Here is a 19,754-nt window from a genome sequence, read left to right as displayed (position 1 = left end):
GTTGTCTCCTAGGTTTCATATATTTCCCTCTAGTTGTCTGCTATGTTTTATGTGTTACCCTCTAGTTGTCTCCTATGTTTTATTTATTACCCTCTAGTTGTATCCTAGATTCTACAGGTTACCCTCTAGTTGTCTTCTAGATTTTATATATTATCATCTTTTGTACACCTAAAGTTGTCACCTATGCTTAACATACAGATAGGCACCACCAGAGGCTATAGTTAATAGTTATAATGCACTTTTAAATATTACCTGTACACCGATTGGTATAAACACAAAAATCACAGATAAGCCATTCTCTGATATTTCAAAATGATATGTTGAACAAATATGAACAGACGATCATATTTAATATATATCACATACATGTACGTAAAATTATACACATTTTCTTTCAATTCAAACGCCTTTCTAACCACATCATAAATGAAACACATTTATTTTATATTTCACATTACATCATAAGGCACATTAAAACAGGAATTTCTTGTCAATCCATCCGTCACTATTGTGATGCATGTCATACCGGATTTAGTGTTTTAAAGACGTGGCTCAGATTATGCTTGTTTTGATTTACTTTGTAAATCTTGGCACATTATTTTCTTTATCTCTGAAAATGACAATACGATCTGAAACAGAAAAATATACAACATTTTAAATTTTACTGAAATTGGAATTGTAAGGAAAATAAATACGTAAACTATTCTTATAAACTCTTTTTATGACATGTTTTAAAGAGTAAAAAGTTAACGAGTTGATGAGTTTTATATAGTAGGATCCACGCTGAACAATGTACACATCTCTCATAGAATACATGTATATGTATATTCTATGATAAAACAAAAATATCAGAAGTCATATGTAACATTTTCGGAAACAAACAAAATAATTCATCTATTAAAATGATAAAAATAAACTCTGATACAAATAAAATATGCTCCCATGCAGACGATAGGAATCTATGGGCTTCGAGAGAGATTGCCTCTAATAATACTATAATTTTACAAAGTAAAATAGAGGTCATGTTATCTATCAACAGTACATTCCAACACTGGACACAGTGTCTACATCTCTCAGCGTGAAATGAAAATGAGTATTACGAAAAAGGATATGGCACAATGAATGAAATTGATCATTTATATTATATGGCACAGGTGTGAAAAGCTGCGAAATACATACAGTCAATAGACTCAGGATAAATTTTATAATTGTAAACTTATTAGTCAATATAAAGTGTAAAAGGGCAAGGTCCAATAGCATTAAGTATCTGGAAAAAGGCACATCTCAAATGGTTTCATAAACTATACTATAAGGTTTTTAGTATTGAACTGCACTCTTGAAAACTAGGAGATTTAGTTATTGCATAACCTAAATAATTAACTCGTAAAAGTTTTGATATGGATAAAAATAGAAAAACAAACTTACAAACAAACAAAACAATACCGAACTGAAACGTGAAAAAAAAATTGTAAAATTACGATATGGATAAGTTCTCAAAACTAATTAATTAATAAAACGTGGATAGGACGGCAAATTTTCATGATTAAATAATTGTAAAATAATTATAAAAGTGTTTAACTATTTTACAACACAAAAATACAATACCGCAACCACAAGATATGTTAAATATAAACCATGATCCTAAAACGACAACGTCTACTAATGAAATGAAAGATAACATATTTATCTTTAAATGATATTAAAATTATAGGTAATATTTTGTGGATCATTTGGTAGTGAAAATAAAACAGTAACAGTACACTTCAGATAAGTATATCCCCAGACATACTTTTAAACTAATAGGTGCTAGTTGTTCTTCTCCAGTTCTGTCTGTAGATGGAGCAAATAAAGCTGGACCAGTACAGGAAAATGTAGTAAAACGACTTGCAATTTGAGTATTATATTTAAACAATTCAATCAGGCCCAGCATTTGATATGTGTTTGTAAAGTAACTTTCCTGTGAATAAAAACATGAAATATTGCCAATTGTCTGGGTCAAACATATCATAAATGTTATTACATGCAAATTCAGTGTATAAAAACATGCTCATATGACGTCCTAATGAACTCATGGCCTGATTGCAAACAACAACATTTTCATTTAGTATTTATCTTGCGTCTCTTAAGTAGATATAAAGACATACAATTGTTATTTATTTAGAAATAAAATGGTTTAACAATAGGACGGATACCGCTCACAGACTTTAAAAACTCATTACACTATTAAAAATATTTTGAAAAAACAAACATAAGAAACAATAATTTTCAATAGTTGTAAAGCCTGCGTATGTCTTATGTCATTAATGCATACAAAATAATAGTACTATACAATAAAATAACAATGAGACGGATAGAATACAATATTCTAAAACATTGATTTGAGAATGGCATTTCTTTAAGGAGTAACCAAATAAGAAACAATTTACACTGCATTTGCTTAACTTCTCTGCTAAATGTGTAAATAATGATAAATATATAATATAGTAAAATCACTACATTAAAAGTTGAACTATACACTTAAATCAGCCTGATATACATGTACATAAAACCATTAATACAAAAACTACACAACGAAAATGTTATAATGTATAACCATAGGATGTATCATCACAGTGTTGATAAGATAATTGTATAAACACAATATCATATCTCATTCATTGAAATCTTTCAAAAAATAACAATAATCTTTTAGTTGATATTGAATGTTGATATCTTTTCTCTTTGTTTTCGATGATACATCTCATGGATCAAGGACAACAATGAATGTCAATAATCTGTTCTTTCAGTCATTGAACAATATTAATCATCTCATTACATAAAACTTATGTACATGCACTTCAACCGTCAATTGTCTGATAAAGGTGACTACGTACACGTCATACAAACTATCGAAACATTACACATAAATGTCTCAATGGTTGTACTATAGGAACCTTTTTGCAAAAATAGTTCAGACAATCTAGTTCCAAAAGTTGCAGGAAAAATCAGGTTTTTTCTTTTCTACACAGTCCTCCCAGTTCAACAGCAAGAGAGCTAAAGAAGCACACACGAGGACGACTTTTCATTTGTTTGACTCGCTTGAGTCGGAGCAGCTTGTCTCGGTGCATGCTGCATGTGTGGTTGCGCTTGTCCATACATTTGTTGCTGTGGTTGGACTTGTCTGTGTCCGTATGGTTGCTGTTGAGTGTTTTGTTGTTGATGTCCATAGTGCTGTAGTTGAGAATATGGTTGTGATTGCGGTTGGGCAAGCTGCGAAGCTGGTTGTGACTTGGCAGAATGGTGGTTGTATGTGTAAGGTGGGGGTTGCGCTTGGGTTTGTGCAGTTTGTGATTGCTCTGAATACTGAATGGGTGGTGGGGGTGGCACATACTCTTGATCCGATTCCTTTTTAACTGCTGTTCGTGGTTCTACTTTCTGCCCAGGGGTTTCTTTTGCCCCCTTTTTCTTTGTATCCTCAAGATATCCAATTGTATTAGGAACATTTTCCGTGATCTTGGCAAGGAGTTCATCAAATTTATTTCCCGTCCAAGTCATCTGGACTTCTTCATCTCGGTAGAAATTGATGAACAGAAGCTGTGTGAAGACCATGCTCATAGGCCCACTAGGTGGCCAATCCATCTTTTCCAACAAGAGAGGGACCACAGGCTTCTTCAGGGAATCTGCCAAACTTACCTCTCTTCGGCAATTGGCTGAAACTGCATACTTGCTGGTCACACAAGAAAGAACAATCTTACAGCCTCGGACACCTTGGTCAATCTTGTCATAGAGGGAGTCCCCGCCTCCCATCTGGTAGATATCCATCCAGCAGGTTAAACCGAGCTCACAGAGTCTCTTGTAGAGCTGCTTGATCTGCGTCTGTTTACCCCACTGGTACGACAGAAACACGTCTGGAGATTTACCTTCCGATTCCTACAAAAACAAGACACCATTTCTATAAAATGTACCTGCAAAATCCCCGCAGATACGTTTTCAGAGAAACAGAAACAGGAAAACACATTCAAACAGTTTTTAGTTGTTTCGAATTCTCCCCCCCCCCCCCCTTATAGTTTGTCTCAACGCACGTATTCTTATCGTGAGTGTAAACTTGTAATGTACCTTTCCCCCAGCTGTGGTGGCTGTACTCTGTCCTCCAGTGTCCTGTGGTTTCTTGGTAATTTTGATTTCCTCTGCCACAGGAACCCACCAGTCTTTGTACTCTGCATGTACGTAAATAATGATGTTATCTCATCAATGAAAGAGTAAAATGTTGGATCCTTTGTTCCAAAAACTACTGACTAAAAGCACCATTTAAGCACTATTACGTTAATAATTCATCAAGAAATAATTCATTTTCTTCGATGCTTTTTGAGTTTTTATTTCCTTTTTTCTTTAAGTTTTGTTTGGGTTTTTTGTTTTGCGCCCTTGCAGCAGCTTAGTTCATTTGTGGAAGGGTACCTAGTTAGTCGCAGCTGAAAGGAATAGGGAAAAGCAAGAGCACTGGTAGGGAAAAACCAGAAAAAAAGTGTTGTAATAGGGGCAGTAGATAAATTTTAGTTTTGTTCTCTTAGCAACAGACACAGAAAATACCGCCTGATACTGCGATAGTATGAGCTATGATATATGAGGTATTTTCTTTACATTGCAGTAAGATTATCTTATTAATCTTTTCATAGGAAGACGTAGCATATTTAGATAATGATTACAACGAAACTGCAATATGTACACAACATACAGAAGAGAACATGATAGATAAGTAGTATGAACTACAACTGACCTTTGGTAATGAGGGATTCATCTGGCATGGTTTTGTACATATTGAGTTGCATCAGAAGTTCCTGCAACTTTGGAACCGGCCAGTAACGTTGGTCCTTGGTTTCTTCCCCTTTTCGCTGGAAGAACCTTACAAATAGGTACTCGCTGAAGATGGGCCCCATAGAGCCCTGAGGAGGCCAGCCCATTTTCTCCATCAGGAGGGGGATCATGGGCTTCCCAAGGTTGACAGACAGGTTCACCTAATCAAAACAACGTGTTTACATACAGTACCGCTGTATTTATGAACTTTTTTTTTCATAAGTAGGATTTAATCATCAAATTTTTTTTGAAACTGCATCAAATATTTCAATCAACTGATTCAGACTGAGGATCGTCACTAACCTCTCTGTTACAGTTGGGAGATTTTGCGTACTTCTCCGACACACAACATATGATGACCTTAGCCCCTCTGATTCCATTGTCAATCTTCTCAAACAGTTTATCCCCGCCTCCCATTTGTCCAATATCCAACCAGCATTCATAGCCGGCCATGAGGAGGTGTTGCCTTAGTAACTTGACCTCGTTCTGGTGACCCCATTGGTAGCTAAGGAAGATCGGAGGAGGTTTGGTGTACTCTTGAGCCTCCTCCACAACATCCTCTAAATTGTAGTAAAATAAGTCGGGTAAATATTAAAATTTTCACTAAAGTTTTAGCTAAGACAGTACTTATCATTTAATTATAAGTCAACATAGCTAACTCGAAAGAAACAAGAGGCCGAAAGAGGTTTATCTTCCACTTGTTTCTATTGTTACCTCAACCAAGATACTTGTGACCATGGTGTCCATCTGGACCCCAAAAAATTAAGTAACAGTTGTTAGGAGCAATAACAGAAACGTGTTTACGGCTATTAATTTAATAAAAGGACATACAGATCTTTTTGGATTTCTAAATCAACCACAAAACTACTCTTTTTCAAGATCATGAAATCATTTTTCAGATCCAGTCTGGTTGCTCTTGACCAGATGGAACTTGACACTAGATAAACTAAGCATAAGTGTCCTTATGAAAATGATGCAAACAGCAACCATGTGATAGACTGGGATGGGGCCAGCATAATGGATAGGGAGGAGAGCTAAGCATTAGGCAATCTAGTTCAATATTTGGTCATAAACAGAGACGGGAGGGTGTACAGATTCAATCGCCGCCTGAGAGTCTTGAGGAAGACCTCAGTGGTGGTCAAAACTGTTAAGTGGGTAAATTGTTAACGTTACATGAAAGAATATCGAATTTCAAGTGAAAAATAAATTGAAAACGCCTCTTTATATCACAGAAGAAGGCATCTTTCATTATTAAGGAGTTCGAAAAATAAAAATATACAGCAAATGCCACGAGCTTAACACTAAGTTTTGTTAAATTCAGTTCAATTAAAGGTCATTGTGTCATCTTGGATTGTATGTCAGCCCTCTAATAATTACTGATTACGAGAATATTTGATGACAGTCACAAATATCAATGGATTGTGGGAAGTTGAAATAGTTGTGTTCAATTTACAATACTCAGCCCTGCCTTTCTGCTCCAGAAGAGACTTATATCCTTCATGTAGACAACAAAGAAATTATTTAGACCAGGGATGATTCATGTGCTCAGTGAGCCATACCCTCTATTTACATAACGTTGCATTTCCATGGCCTAGGGATGCTACATTCCACATCAGGTAAACAATATGCTCACCTGAACCTAAGGAGTAGTCATTTAGTTATTGTAGTCATTTATTTATTGCATCTCATCTGTTGAGAGGGGTGAATTCATAATACATTGACATCTCTTGGTCTGAGAATGCATTATGCCATGTGAATGTTCTATGCCAAATTAGGAAACAAAATACCTTCATCCGTACTTAAGAAAATAATCACTTAGGCTAATGATAAACACCTATTTCCTCCTTCGGGATTCCGTCACTCAGTTCCAGGGGAAGGGGAACGAAGATGGGGCTTCGCCTGCTATCTATGTAAAATATGATTCCCTGGTCTCGAGAACGCTTTATGCAAAATATAGCTAGAATCCAATCGGTGGATCAGATTTTGGCCATAATTTTTTTTTGGGGGGGGGGGTAGGCTGTTTAAAAAATTGTTGACGGACAGAAGATGACAGTGTGGCATAATTCTCAACGAAGTAGCTAAAGACAGTTGTTTGCTATTGGCAGTGTTCTGTCAGCCAAATTTCCCTGTGTTGATTTTGAACATTATCTTTAAAACTTGATACATACTACTTCAGAAAATCAAAACGTTTCCCAACCCTTCATATTGATGCACTACTGACCTACAGCTTTCATAGCATTCTCTAAGATGATTACAGCGTCTAGTCTGTTCATTTCCTGCAGAATGGTCAGCACTGCATGGCTGGCCTCAACTGTCTTGTGGGTAGCGTACCACTCACTGAGGAGGGCCATACAGGGATCATTCTGTGTGGCCCATGCCTTGATCTCCTTTGGTGTATATCCAAGACGCTGGGCCAACAGCCTCCAATCGTGTTCAGACTTCGGATTCATCAACTTGGTAAGATCTCTTGACCATGCTGGACCATTGGACATTGTCTGAAGTGCAAAGTGTACAAATACAGACAAATGTCAATCTGAGTGCTAGACTTTCATTAAAATAGACAATTTCTCCACTCAAATATAGAACGAATCCAACAGGCAACATGAAATAAAAAAAATAAAAAAAAAATCCTACCTTGTTGTCAATTTCTTCAATCTTGACCTTGGTTTCTTCAAGATCTTTCTCCACCACATCGACACGTTTTGTGACAGTTTTAATTCCAGTTTTGACTGTTTTTATTTCTTTGTCATGCCTGTCAACCGTCGTCTTCAGCCCTTTGACTTCCTTTTCAGTTTTTGTGACTCTCTTGTCAAGCATGATGACCTTCTTTTTGGTTTTTATGACATCTATGGCGATACCTTGCAAACTGAAATTGAAGAAGTTGGACACGTTTGGTGTTTAGGTATCTCTTGAAAACATGTAACATGTGATGTTTAATAATCTCTTGTTGTCTCTTTCATAGATGTAACTCATGTTGTTAACTGATGTTTTGACACGGTATAACGCAAGTGTCATCTCTTAATAATATGGAAAGCATTCTGTTTTTAATTGTCGATTTACTAAACATTTTTCTATGTATTTAGTCATATTATACCTGATTCCATCCATTGCGTTAACAATTGAAGTGGCTATGTCTTTCAAAAAGGATTTTCTTCCGTTCTGCTGTAAATCTTCAAAGAATTTGCGATGAGGTTTCAGAGAGTCTACCCCATACTTGGCAGCCAAGATTTGGATAGCATCTAACAGTGGATACTGATAGGTCGGATCTTTACAATTTTGAGTCAAAGTGATGAGCTCCTTCAGAATAGTATCCGCCAGTGCCTGTTGAAAGAAACAGAATTTTGTACCCATCTGGGTCATGATTCAGTGTCAAGGATATATTAGATCAATCATTTAAGATCTCGAGTGAGAAACACACAAAAGTAATACTGGATTCCCAAATGTATGCTCATTATTTTTCGAAAACCCGGGAGCAATATACACAAATGTATAATGTACATACAGTAGAATAGTCTGGTGTCAATTGCAGCGCCCTTGTGACACTGAAAATGTTTTGTTTCCTTTCCTTTGAATGATTAAAGTGATTAAGATTACTTGATATTTTCATTTGATTATTATACACAATATATTACAGTACCAGAAATGTTAACCAGCAAACAAATGCCAATAAAATCACTTTGGATAATTGAGCACAAACCGGTTTCTTTAGTCCAAGGTTGACAGCTATCATCTGAATAGCTGATGAGCACATCGGATTTATATCTTTATTTCGTAGAACATGTTTAACCATGTTATCTCCAAACAGTTGTGGTTGTGTTGGTATAATTTCACCTAAAACCAGTAATATGTAGTATTGGACGTCCTTGTTTCCCAGATGCTTGACCATGAAGTCAACATGGTGTTGGGTGAAGAGCTACAATGGTGAAACAAGAATATAAGTAGTCATTTTTTTCTGTCTAAATATATTTAAGACATGACAGTTCCTATTTCTTTATTCATCACAATGTACAAGAATAATGTTTTTTGTTTTAGATTTTTTTCTATTATGAAAAATCAAGTGAATTGGGGCCAACAGACCTTATAACCTAGCTTCTGAGCTGTTGATTTTGATGACTTGGAGCAAGTTTCCTGAAAACTGGTCAAGTAATGAAAAGCAGGAGTACGAATGTGGACAAAAAGTGCCTACAGGTTCACATATAATTACATAATTATCTCTGGTCATATAACTACCCCAATCCTTTGACTTTAATTGTCTCAATCTGTCTTTCCCTCAAACCTCCCCCACCTCATCATGTGATTCAACATAACCTCTGACCTTTCTTCCTTAATCACATGTGTTATCTTGACTCAAGCCTTACCTCATTATAGTTGTCCCTTTACCTTCAAATTTGCCTACCTCATAGAGTATCTTCCCCTTACCTCTAGCCTTTCTTACCTAATCATGTGTCTCTATCTAACCTTTGACCTTTCTTACTTAATTGTGTGTCTATATCTAACCTCTGACCAGTTTTACTTAATCGTGTTTCTATCTAACCTCCAACCTTTCTTACTTGTCTTCCCTAACTTGCGGTCTTTTCTACATGGCCGCAGTCTTCCTTTAGCTCTGTCCTGTCTTACAAAGATCCTAATCCTATCTTCCCTTTTGATTCTTTGTCATTTCTTACCTCGGGCTGTTTCTCTGCCATTGACTTCAACAGCATACACTCCATGCGAAAATCACGAGCAGAATTTTTCTCCAATACTGTCATCACATCTTTGAACTCTTGTTTTGTGAACCCATCACTTTCCTCATAAGGCTTTTGTAAAGCACCTTAGAATTCATAAAAATGAAAATTTCATGTGAAAATTTAGACTTTGATACAAATAATGACTTAGACAAGGTGACCCAAGTAAACACAGAGCCATAAATCTGTACTACAGTTTGGCACAAAAGTTGACAGTATGTATCCCAAGAGGTACTCGCATACAAAATTGGGCAATTGAAAGCGTCATCATCATAGTATACATGATTGCCTCAGACAATGTTACACACAGACTAAGTGACAGAGTGAAAACAATATGTATCCCAAGAGGTACTCGCATACAAAATTGGGCAATTGAAAGCGTCATCATCATAGTATACATGATTTGCCTCCGACAATGTGACACACAGACTAAGTGACAGAGTGAAAATAATATGTATCCCAAGAGGTACTCGCATACAAAATTGGCCAATTGAAAGCGTCATCATCATAGTATACAAGATTTTCCTCAGACAATGTGACACACAGACTAAGTGACAGAGTGAAAACAATATGTATCCCAAGAGGTACTCGCATACAAAATTGACCAATTGAAAGCGTCATCATCATAGTATACAAGATTTGCCTCAGACAATGTGACACACAGACTAAGTGACAGAGTGAAAACCTAGTCCCCTCTTGTACTGTTGAGGACCTACTAAACTCATCAGTTGATCTACATTTTCAGATGATTTTCTACCACCCTTCACAGGTGACATGTTTCTACTTTTAGTCGGAAAAGATCAGCTTGTCACCCCCTAGGGGGAGATAGCATCGTGCCCATTAGCACGTATTCAATTGTGATGTCATCAAAAGTGAATGACGATATGCATACCCAACATGTGTTTTTGTTTACAAACATGGCAGACTACTGTCGGCAGAGCTGTGACTGAAATGATAGGATGGGAGAAAAATAATCATCCCCGACCTTGAGGATGTAACAGAGAAATCTTCAACCCTCATGGTGATTTATTTGGTTGTCTAACCCTCGGCAGAGCCTCGGATTAAACAACTAAAAAACACCCCTCGGGTTGGAGATTTCTATGTCACATCCTCAAGGTAGGGTAAGATTCTATTAATCTTAAAATAAAGCAACATCGGTATATGCATGACGTTCTTGAAATCCCCTATTGCTGTTATTGATCAGTACAAGTCCGTTGGTCATGTTACTGGTCAGTCATATTATGTAAAATATAAATATTTATTTATAAACTACCAATAGATTAATACTTGGCTAGCTAGGTCTACATTGTAACAGGTACAAATCTGTATCTAATTATCCCATAGTACAATCAAATTGGTACATGTTTGCCCTAATCTTTATACATGTACATTCTTTTTCCTATTGAGGTACAGTAATCTTGAATAAAGGTAAGTTACAAAGGGAAAAAGGTAAGGTGCTATAACAACTATTAATTACATCAGTGACCATTAAAAATTACCCTAAAACTACTCCACCTGCAAAAGATGTGTAACATTTGAATCTATTCACGCCAATCAGAAAACCATGGTTGCCATCTTGTATCCCAAAATTTCATAGTTGAGAGTTTCTTATTAAGTAAACCACTATGTGGCACTCCCAAAAAGTGTAAACTAAGTTGATACAATAGAAAATGACATATCACCGAAAATGTCTTCCCATACTTCCCTATATAAACTATTGTAAACTTTACCCCCTCGGGAGAACGGATGGCCCGGGGGTCCTGAAATTTACAATTAAAATAAAGCCCCTGATGATTTTTCATTCCATGCACAGAAAATGACTATAGTAGCTCTGAGTAATGAGAAAGAAGATTTTTGAAATATAGGTAAATTTTCCCTTTGGGGCCCTGCCCTGGCCCCTGGGGTAGGGGCAGGAATCCCAATTTTACAATTTGGAAACCATCTTCCTCCGAGGATGATCCTCACCAAGTTAGAATAATTTCCTACAGAAAATTGTCAAAATATACCCAAAAGTGTTATTTCCCTATATATATATAAACTATAGTAAACTTTACCCCCTCCCCAAGTGTGAACAGATGGCCCGGGGGTCCTGAAATTTACAATCTTAATAAAGCACTTGATGATCTTTCCATCCATGCAGAGAAAATGACTGTTGTACCTCTGAGTCTGGAGAAAAAGATTTTTGAAATATTGGTAATTTTTTCCCTTTGGGGCCCTGCCCTGGCCCCAGGGGTTAGAGGAGGAATCCCAATTTTACAATTGAGTAGCCTCATCTACCAAGAGTGATTCTGACCAAGATTGAAAAAATTCCATCCACTGGTTCTTGAGAAGAAGTCGAAAATGTAAAAAGTTTACGACGACGGACGACGACGGACGGAAAGCGATCAGAATAGGTCACTTGAGCAAAGCTCAGGTGACCTAAAAAACCTCTGTTACATGCCAGCTTGAACTTACTTTAGATCTATGTATATATAGCAACATCAACCTTGACATTGACCTTGAGACCTATACAAACTTCTCATACTTGACCTTTATGTAAACTTTGATGTAAATCTGTTAAGAAATTAAGTTGGTAAAGTCATGACAATGATTCCTGTGTGACGCAATGTGATGGGACATGACCCAATGAGACAGACATGGGTAACAACACTATATGGCCCCATGACAATGATTCCTGTGTGATGCAATGCGATGGGACATGACCCAACGAGACAGACATGGGTAACAACACTATATGGCCCCATGACAATGATTCCTGTGTGATGCAATGCGATGGGACATGACCCAACGAAACAGACATGGGTAACAACAATTGGCCCCGTGACAATGACATAAAAGTCTAGCCTTATTTCAAGTGACAGATCATCATGTGTAAACTCAACAAAATGCTTGCCAGCAATATTTCTTTTCTGGATCTATTTAAACATTGACATTACAATCACATTACAGATGATTTTAATGTTTCATGAACAGAATTGGAGCTAAAGATCGTTTTTCAAAAACCAAATCTAGGTAAAATAAATAGTTTTAAAAGATTTTTATTAACAAGCACAGAAAAGCTGTATATAGAAATTACCAATAAGACTGTGTACTAAACACGTTATTTCTCCATCATTGCAGCTGGGATATACCCCTGGGTTATCAACACATATAGTACAGTTAGACAGGTACTTACTGATGGCATCCATGGAACCTGAGGTCTCTTTGCACCAATCCACAAGAAGACCCAGTTGTCCATGTAAAAGTTTTGGATCATAGGAACTTATATTTGCAACAATTGCTGAACTTGCAGTTGCAAGATCTGTCTCCTCATGCTCCATCTGTTTCAATATGGCCGGCATCAGTGGTACACAAACGTGAGAGTTTTGATGCTCAACATGCTGGAGAGATATAAAAGGAAGATCGGTTTTTGTAATGGTCCTCTGAAAGCTTGGGATAGACTTAACAATGGAACACAACACACACTTTTGTCAGTCTACATACACCAAGCAGGGTATCAAAGTTTCAATGGAGATGTAGAGCAGCATGAATTAATGAATCAGATAAATATTACAATGATTTTGTCATTAAACATATGTTGTGAGTTTGATGTTTTTATAAGCAACACATAGTTTCCTCATGAAACACCTATCTATGAGGTTTTTCAATAAACATGCTTTTGCTTAAAAATAATGACCAAGAAAAGCATTACAATGATTTAACATTGAACCCTTGCTGTGACCTTGACCTTGATTTTACATGTACATGTATCTATGGATTAAAGATTAAAGAAAGCAGGTATCAGGCAATTTGTTTTTTAATTTACATTCATACTTTTGTTTATATCTAATACCCACTCTACCTTATCTACAAATGCTCTAAGGAACTGTGAGGCTACAAGGTTATACAAGGTTTCTGTCCCAGTTTCCAAGTCAATGTAGTCCAAATCTTCTGTCTGCATTGCCCATAGGAACATCCTTATGAAGGTTCTGTTGACTCCATCAGGCACATCTTTTCCAGTGCTGAAATCAACACAAACAAAATAAATCTTGCTATATCTTATATTTTTGAATAATATTTTTAAACTTAAAAAGACACTCAGTGTTCTTATGATTTTTTTTTCTCATTTTTGGTTTTATAGTCTTTTCTATTGCCGATGTTTGACAAGATAGGGACATGTGAAGCCAGATAAATTCTATGCACTCATTTTGTTGAATATATATAAGGTTTGTTGATTATTAAGATTCCTCTATTTTATTTTCTCTACATAAAATTACCATGATTTTACTGTCCACTGACTTAGTTCTCTTTCAACCATGTGGTAGTCCAAAAACTAAAACACCCATGAAGACTAACCCCCTAGACAGTTTCCACATCTTCATGAAAATGAATGAGGAAGTATAGGTGATAGGTGGAAAGAGCTTTTACAAACTGACCGATCCTAGCTGGCATCAATCACAGGAAGGGGGAGGGATGGGGTTAAAATAAAGAAAAATAACCTACTGCTTCCTCAATCAGACTAGTCAATCGAAATGTGTGAATTTTGAAATTTTGTTTCTAATGATTGGTCAGGACCAGGGGTGTGATCCTGCATCATGTTGGGTTCTGTAAGGGGACTGCGGCTGTATAACTGGAACTGGAACTGAAAACGGGAGGGGTAGTTATAGATAGAGGAGCACTAATTAGGACAAATACAGTAACTCTTTTACATACTTGTAAGCATCCAAGACTGACTGTATGATATAGCGTCCACATCTCTTTGTGTCGAAGTGATTCCACATATAATCCCTGTCGAAGAGCAGCATTGAAAATCTTCTGATCACACCTGGAATGACGTTCCTGTTAGCCTGAAAAACATAGAAAAGACATACATATTTCATCTATTGTCATTTTTTTGTCCAAAAATACATAGGTATGCAAATTACCCCAATTTTAGGCGTATTCTTGTGACAGAAAAACAATGTACAAATAATATTCTATGACTTACCCCAAGAGTGACATTTCCAATGAATCTTTCAACAAAAACATTCAGTTGTTCTGACTTTTTCTCCATCATGGTAATGGCTAGTACAGCTAAATCCCCGTTCAGCTTATCTGGGATTTTGGCAATTCTGAAAATCATTGTCAATCAAGCTGCTGTGATTATTGAATGAAATACTTCTTTTCCAATATTAATTGTTGAAATTTAATCACAATGAGCATAATATTTCAAAGGGCTATGAAGGAGAGCAGAGAGGTTTGTTTTGGTAACCCAACCACAATTTATTAATCATCAATTCTTTTAATTTCACAAGTAAGGTGAAATTTACGATAATTTTTCATAAGTGTGTTTTTCTATTGGCTTCCATGAATGGATAGTGGGGATAGTCACCCTCTTCATTTTCACAAATTTCCAAAATCTACAATCACAATCGAATTGCGAGTTTGACTCATACAATTATAGTTAGAATTACAATCACAATGGAATTGCGACTTTGACTCATACTATTATAGTTAGAATTACAATCATAATGGAATTGCGAGTTTGACTCATACAATTATAGTTAGAATTGTCTTACACTAATTGGTGGTTGTATCTATACCGAATAAAAAAAAAAAAATACCAAAATAACAGAATTCCAATTAACTGATATTCAAGAAATTTGGTATTATCATACGTTCAAAAGTGTCACATTCATCTCGATGTTTCTCATCCATCTACCGTAGTTATTATATTAGATGGCCAGATGGGAAGATTCCACCCCCTTCCCAAACAACTTCATTGTGTTCAATACAGAATCAAAGGGCCTTTTGCATTGTGTACATACGTGAATTGCTCCAGAAGGGTGCTGACAATATCCCCGCAATATTTCAACATTTTTTCATCATCGTCCTTTTTGCCTGTCAGGTGAAGGTGGACCTCTCCTATAGGTTTAAGGATATCTATGGCATGTTGAAAATTTTGCTGGAAAGAAATATTTTCTGGTCTATTACAGGGAAAAATAGGCAAACTTATCAAACAAGAATTCCACAGGAGTGGATGTGATGCCTGTGCAGTGCTTTTAGTGAGAAAAGTATGTTGGCTTGAACACCAGCAATCCCATGGAATAACAGTCAGTGTGAAGTTTTGAGGTTGATCAGCCAAAGGAAACTGGACTTATTGCACGGAAACAGTTTTTCTATTTATGGTAACAGCGACATTGACCTTTGACCTTCGGATCTGAAAAGCAATCCAAAGCAAGCACTATTGGTAAGAAAGTACTGCATGAAGTCTGAGTTCGATCAATCCAAAGAAACAATAGTTATTACACAGAAACAGTTTTTCTATTTATAGTGATGGTGACCTTGATCTTTGACCTTCGGACCTTAAAAGCAATCCCAAGCAAGCACTATTGGTAAGGAAGCACTGTATGAAGTCTGAGCTCAATTAACTTAAAGAAACTGAAGTAATTGCACGGAAACAGATTTTCTATTTATAGTAACATTGACCTTGACCTTTGACCTTCAAACCTGAAAAGCAATTCCAAGCAAGCACTATTGGTAAGGAAACACTGTATGAAGTTTGAGCTAGATCAACCTAAAGAAACTCAAGTTATTGCACAGAAACAGATTTTCTATTTATAGTAATGGTGACCTTGAACTTTGACCTTCTGACCTGAAAAGCAATCCCAAGCCAGCACTATTGGTTAGGAAGCACTGTATAAGTCTGAGCTTGTTCAACCTAAAGAAACTCAAGTTATATATGTTTCCTGTCCTGGCCCTCATACCACAAAACTTCCCCTCTCAATTCCTATATTTCTTCCAAAAAGTTATCTAAAAAGCTTTTCTGCAATTTCTTCACTTCTTTTATATAAAGAATTAATTTCCTAACATCAGTTCATAAATATTTTACTACATTATTCAATGTTTGAGGATATATAACACCTAAGGTAAAGCTGATCGTCAGGAGATGACCAAAGTAGATTATTTTTTAAAGTTTTGCTATTCCAGAGCCTGTTGTTAAACGTTTATCTCAATTTATTGCATTATTTTATCTGATAAATTTCTACAAACTGCTTTATTGATACACTTGTATATAGCTACCATTTGTATAAAGAAAATAAGCAGGGTGGGGTTCCAATGGTAATTTTCTGTACAAAGTGGATGTACATCATCATTTTTTAAAACCATTCATACTTTAATTCTTCAACAGAAGGTCAAACACCATTTATCTATTAACATCATTACTAGTATCTATGTTGATGGTTTTAAATTTTTAAGAGGTCCTGTTATAATAACATTGAAAAAATCTTACCTTCCAATTCCAAATCGTCTTGAATTTTCTTGCATAATACAGGACATCATAGACATTGTAAGCTCCGTCACTTGTGCCTGTTTTCATGAGTGCTTTCAGGAGCGGAAACCAATCCTGTTCTGTTCCCTTCCTAAAACATCACAACATAAGGAGTTAATGTCTATTTAAGAGTCTAATATGAACAGCACAGCATAGAAGGGGTCTGCCTTTCATCTGCTTTCATCTCATTATAAGTAAACATCTGAGCAGACGTAGTATAATATATACAATACAACATTTTGATATAGCGCCCTATCTAGTTAACGTAAGCCACTCTAAAGCGCTTTACAGTACATAGATATACAATTAGCATTTATATTAATCAATACAATATTGAGGATTTCGCAGGAGCTGCCTTATCAGGCGCTAACTACTAGTCCTATGCCACCTGGCTAATATCTCCCTATGTGTGTATGCCTGCGTGTGTGCTGGAGATGTATTGTGTTCTGTTTGTAGTGGGACCGTGCTTCCAACGGTATCATTTATAGTGCCACCTCACTTGAATGCTACAGCACAGATAGAGCAACCCATCCCAGACCATTTTATACTCCACCTGGGTTGTTGGAGTTGCGTGGGCAGGAGAAAAACACTTTCTCTGATATTCCATATGTACGGCGACTTCGGGGATCGAACCCCGGCCGCCTGCTTGAAAGGTCGGAGTGTTAACCACTCGACCAATCCCCCTTATCTGCAGACTTGTTAATAATAGTATAGAATGTAGATATGGTCCATCGGTTCCCTATACGTGACTCCCAACTCAAGCCGACTTCTGGGCATTTAAGCGACCAGGCTATGGTTTTCCATGAGCTTCGGGTCAGTCACAGACGTCCAACTCCATGTTCGAACCGGGTTGTTGGCCACAGCTTTTCAGCACTCTGCTCTTCCAGCACTACAGGGTCGCACCACGGGGTCAATAGCTTATCGGCTATTCTCCATCAGGTCCAAGGGAGGTACTGCTACAGGTGATAGACACCCCTTATCTGCAGACTTGTTAATAAATTCTCAGAATGTATCCTACATTGTTTGTTATTTGTTGTGTAAACATTGCCATATGGTTATGTTATTTCTGTAACAAATTTGTCCCCGTGTTTTTTATTGGGAAAAGTATTTTTTCTTTGTTTAGCATAATTCCAGCCTAATTTGCATGTACCTGGTATATCATTTTGTTTTGTCTGACAATAATCTTGTTAAATAAAAACAGGAGACATTTTTGATTTCAGTGAATATTTCACATATTCATTAACAAAATACTTTGAATGAGTCACCTTTAACCTTGACATTTGACCTTCAGTGTCTGCAGCCTACATTTCTCTTCCTTATGACTTGGTAACTATATATGGTGATATACTATTTATACATGGAAGCAAATGTGAGGTTTCCATGAACCTTTTCCAAGTGACTTGATGAATTTGCTAAACTGTCCTTTGTCCTCTGGCCTTCACACCTTAAACAAATCTTATACTCACAGCTGTCTTATAGAAAACAGCTGTAGTACTGTATACCGGGAAATTGTTCGCCTTTTTCAATGAGGGCGATTTTATCATAACAGTGAATATAAGTAAACAGTATACTCTACATATTCCTTACATCTGAAGGGCGAAATTAACACTGGGCAAACATGGATTTTATCAGTGAAGGGTGAAATTAACACTGGGCAAACATGGATTTTATCAGTGAAGGGTGAATATTTGACGGGGCGAAAGTTTTCCCGTTTACAGTATTTATACTGGAAATATTTTCTCTATGACAGTGAGAAAATATGACCAAGTGACCTTGTAGCTTTGGCCTAGACTTAGCCTTCATTATTCGTTTTATGCTGTGAGTTTTATACTGTGTTTTATACTGTGAGTTTTATACTGTGAGTTTTGAGAAGTAGTGAACATAGTTAACTAATTGACAGAATGTGTTTAGCCAGAAAGGCAGAACATGTGAACGATTTGCTCTCAAGCCACTGTTGTGGTGAGGATCGACACAAACTGTTCTAGTATATTAAGAATCTTAAAATTAAACATTAAATCCACAATATGCTTGGTATCACATTGGCAAAACAGTCAAGATGCATAGTTATTTGTGTAAATTACACTCTGTACTTTTCAACAGAATGTACGTAGCTGACCATAACTTACTTGGCACTGGCCCTCTGAGTCATGATAGATACGAAACTGTTCGCCCAACGCATATTTGCTGGCTCCTCCTCTAAAAGTTCTGTAACCACTGGAACAAGTTTGTCCACTAACTCAGGGTGTTTCTAAAACACAAAATCTTGGATGTTTTTATTTCTTGTAATCAACCAATTCACAAATGGGTGTGTACATACACATATCCTATATCTCTTGGTTAACTGGAAGTTGATTACTATCTCTCCGATACAGATAAACCAAAATTCTAACGTAGGATATATATACACAGCAAAACATGTTTAGTATAAAACACATTTTGCAATTTAATGGGTACGGTGAACTGATTCTGATTCCCCAACTCTTCTCTCTCTTATGTAACGATATGATCATATTCCAAATTTTACATAGTGAATTATTGTCTATTACAAAGCAAATCAGCGGTCCCCTCAGGTGAAATTGAGTGTTATTTTGACACTGTAGTTTGAACCCAATTTCCCAAATTAGAAGTCACACACAACACCGGGTATCCTGACCAGTTCGGTACGGGTTGTTTTCAGGTGGTTCGAAGCAAAGTAAGCTGAAAATGTCTTGATATCGTGTAGCAAAAACTGATGAATGTCTGTCATAGCTTTTGAAAAACTCAAGAGGAATACATGCAGTAGATATTAACTCGTGGTATAATTTACAATACCTTGGTAATGTGAATTTGAACATTTGTCTTATTGTCATATTTCTTATTGGTAAAAACTCAGTCTTAATGTTTGTGAAAACTAACATTTTAAAATAAAA

The 19,754-nt window shown here is 36.4% G+C and overlaps 1 protein-coding gene across 1 annotated transcript in view; it reads right to left on the bottom strand.

The window, feature by feature from the left end:
- Positions 1-872: 872 nt before the first annotated feature.
- The window catches only part of LOC110463307, a 36,230-nt gene continuing 17,348 nt past the window's right edge, over positions 873-19,754 (bottom strand). The window contains exons 10-25 of the mRNA XM_021517806.1: positions 18,972-19,093; positions 16,807-16,936; positions 15,341-15,477; positions 14,521-14,644; positions 14,247-14,380; positions 13,396-13,555; positions 12,730-12,934; positions 9,495-9,640; positions 8,528-8,743; positions 7,925-8,151; positions 7,465-7,696; positions 7,052-7,325; positions 5,134-5,390; positions 4,754-4,991; positions 4,096-4,196; positions 873-3,909 (exon numbers count right to left, since the gene is read on the bottom strand). Coding sequence (XP_021373481.1) covers positions 3,034-3,909; positions 4,096-4,196; positions 4,754-4,991; positions 5,134-5,390; positions 7,052-7,325; positions 7,465-7,696; positions 7,925-8,151; positions 8,528-8,743; positions 9,495-9,640; positions 12,730-12,934; positions 13,396-13,555; positions 14,247-14,380; positions 14,521-14,644; positions 15,341-15,477; positions 16,807-16,936; positions 18,972-19,093 — 3,579 coding nt within the window. The 3' untranslated portion in view covers positions 873-3,033. The remainder of the gene's footprint in view (positions 3,910-4,095; positions 4,197-4,753; positions 4,992-5,133; positions 5,391-7,051; positions 7,326-7,464; positions 7,697-7,924; positions 8,152-8,527; positions 8,744-9,494; positions 9,641-12,729; positions 12,935-13,395; positions 13,556-14,246; positions 14,381-14,520; positions 14,645-15,340; positions 15,478-16,806; positions 16,937-18,971; positions 19,094-19,754) is intronic.

This window comes from Mizuhopecten yessoensis, unplaced genomic scaffold (genome assembly GCF_002113885.1).
Source record: "Mizuhopecten yessoensis strain PY_sf001 unplaced genomic scaffold, ASM211388v2 scaffold10885, whole genome shotgun sequence".
Taxonomy (NCBI): Eukaryota; Metazoa; Mollusca; class Bivalvia; order Pectinida; family Pectinidae; genus Mizuhopecten; species Mizuhopecten yessoensis.
Note: the sequence above shows the minus strand (reverse complement) of the source record. Positions and strands in the feature narration are given on the sequence as shown.